Source organism: Chaetura pelagica, unplaced genomic scaffold (assembly GCF_000747805.2).
Source record: "Chaetura pelagica isolate M959 unplaced genomic scaffold, ChaPel_1.0 scaffold99, whole genome shotgun sequence".
NCBI classification, from domain to species: Eukaryota; Metazoa; Chordata; class Aves; order Apodiformes; family Apodidae; genus Chaetura; species Chaetura pelagica.
Window position 1 is genome coordinate 442615 of NW_009954539.1, and position 2618 is coordinate 445232.

The 2618-nt window shown below is 41.3% G+C and overlaps 1 protein-coding gene across 1 annotated transcript in view; it reads left to right on the forward strand.

The window, feature by feature from the left end:
* PKHD1 (polycystic kidney and hepatic disease 1 (autosomal recessive)) overlaps positions 1 to 2618 on the forward strand; it is a 248035-nt gene that overhangs the window by 235963 nt on the left and 9454 nt on the right. Inside the window, exon 62 of the mRNA XM_010004904.1 lies at positions 1244 to 1351. Coding sequence (XP_010003206.1) covers positions 1244 to 1351 — 108 coding nt within the window. The remainder of the gene's footprint in view (positions 1 to 1243; positions 1352 to 2618) is intronic.

Here is a 2618-nt window from a genome sequence, read left to right on the forward strand (position 1 = left end):
TGAACACTCCTTGCACTTGTGGTTGCAAGATGTTACAAGGATGTTTGCTGCTTCACCGCTTTGTTCAATATCCCGGACACAGGGATAGCAGAATATAAATGTCTTTCTCACATTCAGACTTTATGTACTTTCACCTGTGCTGTTTTGCAGCAATAAAATGTCAAACCATCTGCTTCATAAAGCAAATAGTTATTACCTGTTGTCTTTGAGCAGGCAAAAGTCAGTATTTGTCATCAGTGGCACAAGTCCAGCATACTACGGAACTCTGACTTCTCACCCCCACCTGAACCAACATTTTGAAATATGTCAGTCTCTAGGGTTTTACCCTTCTCACTTCAAGAGCCTGAATGAAGCCCAAAGGCCAGCATTTGGCTGATGCTCAAAGATGCACACAATGAAACGGAGATCTTGTTGCAAAGTAAATTCTAAGTTCTATAAAGAGCAGACAAAAATGAAAACCATGGCAAGTGTAAATGTTGGGTCAGAATGTATTCCCTGATAGCTTAGAAGAAGAGGTAAAGTGGTGGAGAAACAGGCTCTTCCAGGTTTCTTTTTAGTGCTCCCAATGTAGCTTTCCCATGCCAGGCTTCTAGCTGAAAATGCCTCCAGTACAATCACGGGAAAATCACCACCGACATTTTACCAAATCCCTTTCAAAGTGTCTGAGATGACTGGAGAAAAGTTCAAAACTATTTAACAGTAGGACAGGAGGTAGTATGCTCAAATGCTGAAGTGAAACACCTTCAAATCAGAAAACGGTCAAACAGTCAGATCTTTCCACTTAGCAGCACTGGCTGCCTCCTTGAGACCATCAGAAAATAGTCACCAATACTCCTTGGTGACATAGTTAATTACACAAGACTCAAATAAAAAAAGATAGGGATCTGGAACTTTGTAGTGCATCAATATAGCTCCAATTACATCTGCTTGATGCCCTCAACATTTGTATCCATATTACACTCCCACTGTATAAAGATGCAGAGCAAAATCCATTTCACACTGAGCTCAAGAAACCAAGATCAAGAAGCTAAGGTTGTCCTGTCCATCAGGAATCTAGTGCCCAAGTAAGTCTGAATATTTGACCCTATGTGAAATTTTGGGGATCAGACAAATAGATTATTATTAGGAAAGACACTGAATTTAAGCTTTTTGAAATCTCAAAGTCACAAGGACTCTCTGAGGGGCTTAAGTGGTACTTATCTGTATGCTGTTAATTGAAATGCAATATTTTATTACCCTGCAGGGCTCACCCAAGTGCCGGTCATAGATGGATGTGCAAGCTTTTCCAGCCTGGCTGTCACCAGTTCAGGCACAAACTGGAAACTTGTGTTCACTGTCACATCACCTCCAGGTAAGGGCCATAATCTGCATGTTTGGGTTTATATATATATATTTATTTTTTTTTGGTAGCTGAACTCAAAACCCTACAGGTGATCTGGATTTGTAAAAATGAAATTAAGCTTTGTTTGAATGAGTGGCACAGTGCCAAACCTCCACATAACCTGACTTCTGTTAAGTGTCAAAATTGGCATTACCAGGGCAACAAGAGAGCTGGGTTGGTTTCTGTGCTATTCATGCAAGATCCCCAAATTTAAGGTGAGTTAGTAGAGAAAAACAGAGAAAGTTACCTCTTTCTTCCTGGATTTCCCAGCTATGAATTCATTGTAGGAAGCAGTTACTTGAGGTCACTGAGGTGCCAGAGAAAACTTTTTCCTATATATTGAATCTTCTCATTCCCTCTTTTTTTCCTGTTTGTCTTCAGTAATTTTCCATCTATGCTACCCATTATTTTTGTTGTGCCTTTCACTGACCGTTTGTCTGCACCTGGACATCTTTATGGACATAGATGATCTTTAAGGTCCCTTCCAACCCAAACTATTCTATTGGTACTATGATTCTATGATTCTGTCTTTATGGATGCAACAGGTTATACAGACTGAGTGTGTGCCTCCAGGACTGGGCTGTACTAGGGTTATCCCTGACAGTTTACAGAGGTGACCTTGGGACCTTCAGGATTGTGCAGCTTACACAAGACCTCTGAGCAACCCAGTAATGGTAAAGTGGCAGCTATGCTTATGCCTCATTAGAAATACCAGCTGAGGGATACATTGGCACCTTGGGGGTAAGGCACCACATAAACTCTGTCTTGCAAAAGCCTCAGGGCATCTATACAAGAGAAGCACTTGTCCACCTCTTTGGGGGCCTGAATTTACCTACAAATTTGTCTTTGAATGTATGTAGTCATCAAAACACTGGTTTCTTCTCTCAGAATGACTGCTGAGGCAAGCCAGTGGAGAAATAAGATCATATTCCCTGGCATGTGGTCCAAAAACATAGTAATATGTAGGTGCTGCAAGACCATGTGTAAAGTCTCTATTCAGGTATTACATATATATATATATATATATATATATATAAAGACGACCAGATGAAGCAACACACTGTCTTGTGTGAGGGGCGGCAGCAGCCCTCGGGTGTGTTATCTGCCGCATTCTTAACCCTCCTGGCAGCTCCGTCCTTAGCTCCCAGGGTAAGAATGAATGCCAGAGAAAACTGGTGATTAATCCAAAATGTAGAGCTCTTCTCCCGTGGCTCTTCGTTATTTCACATCTTCAACA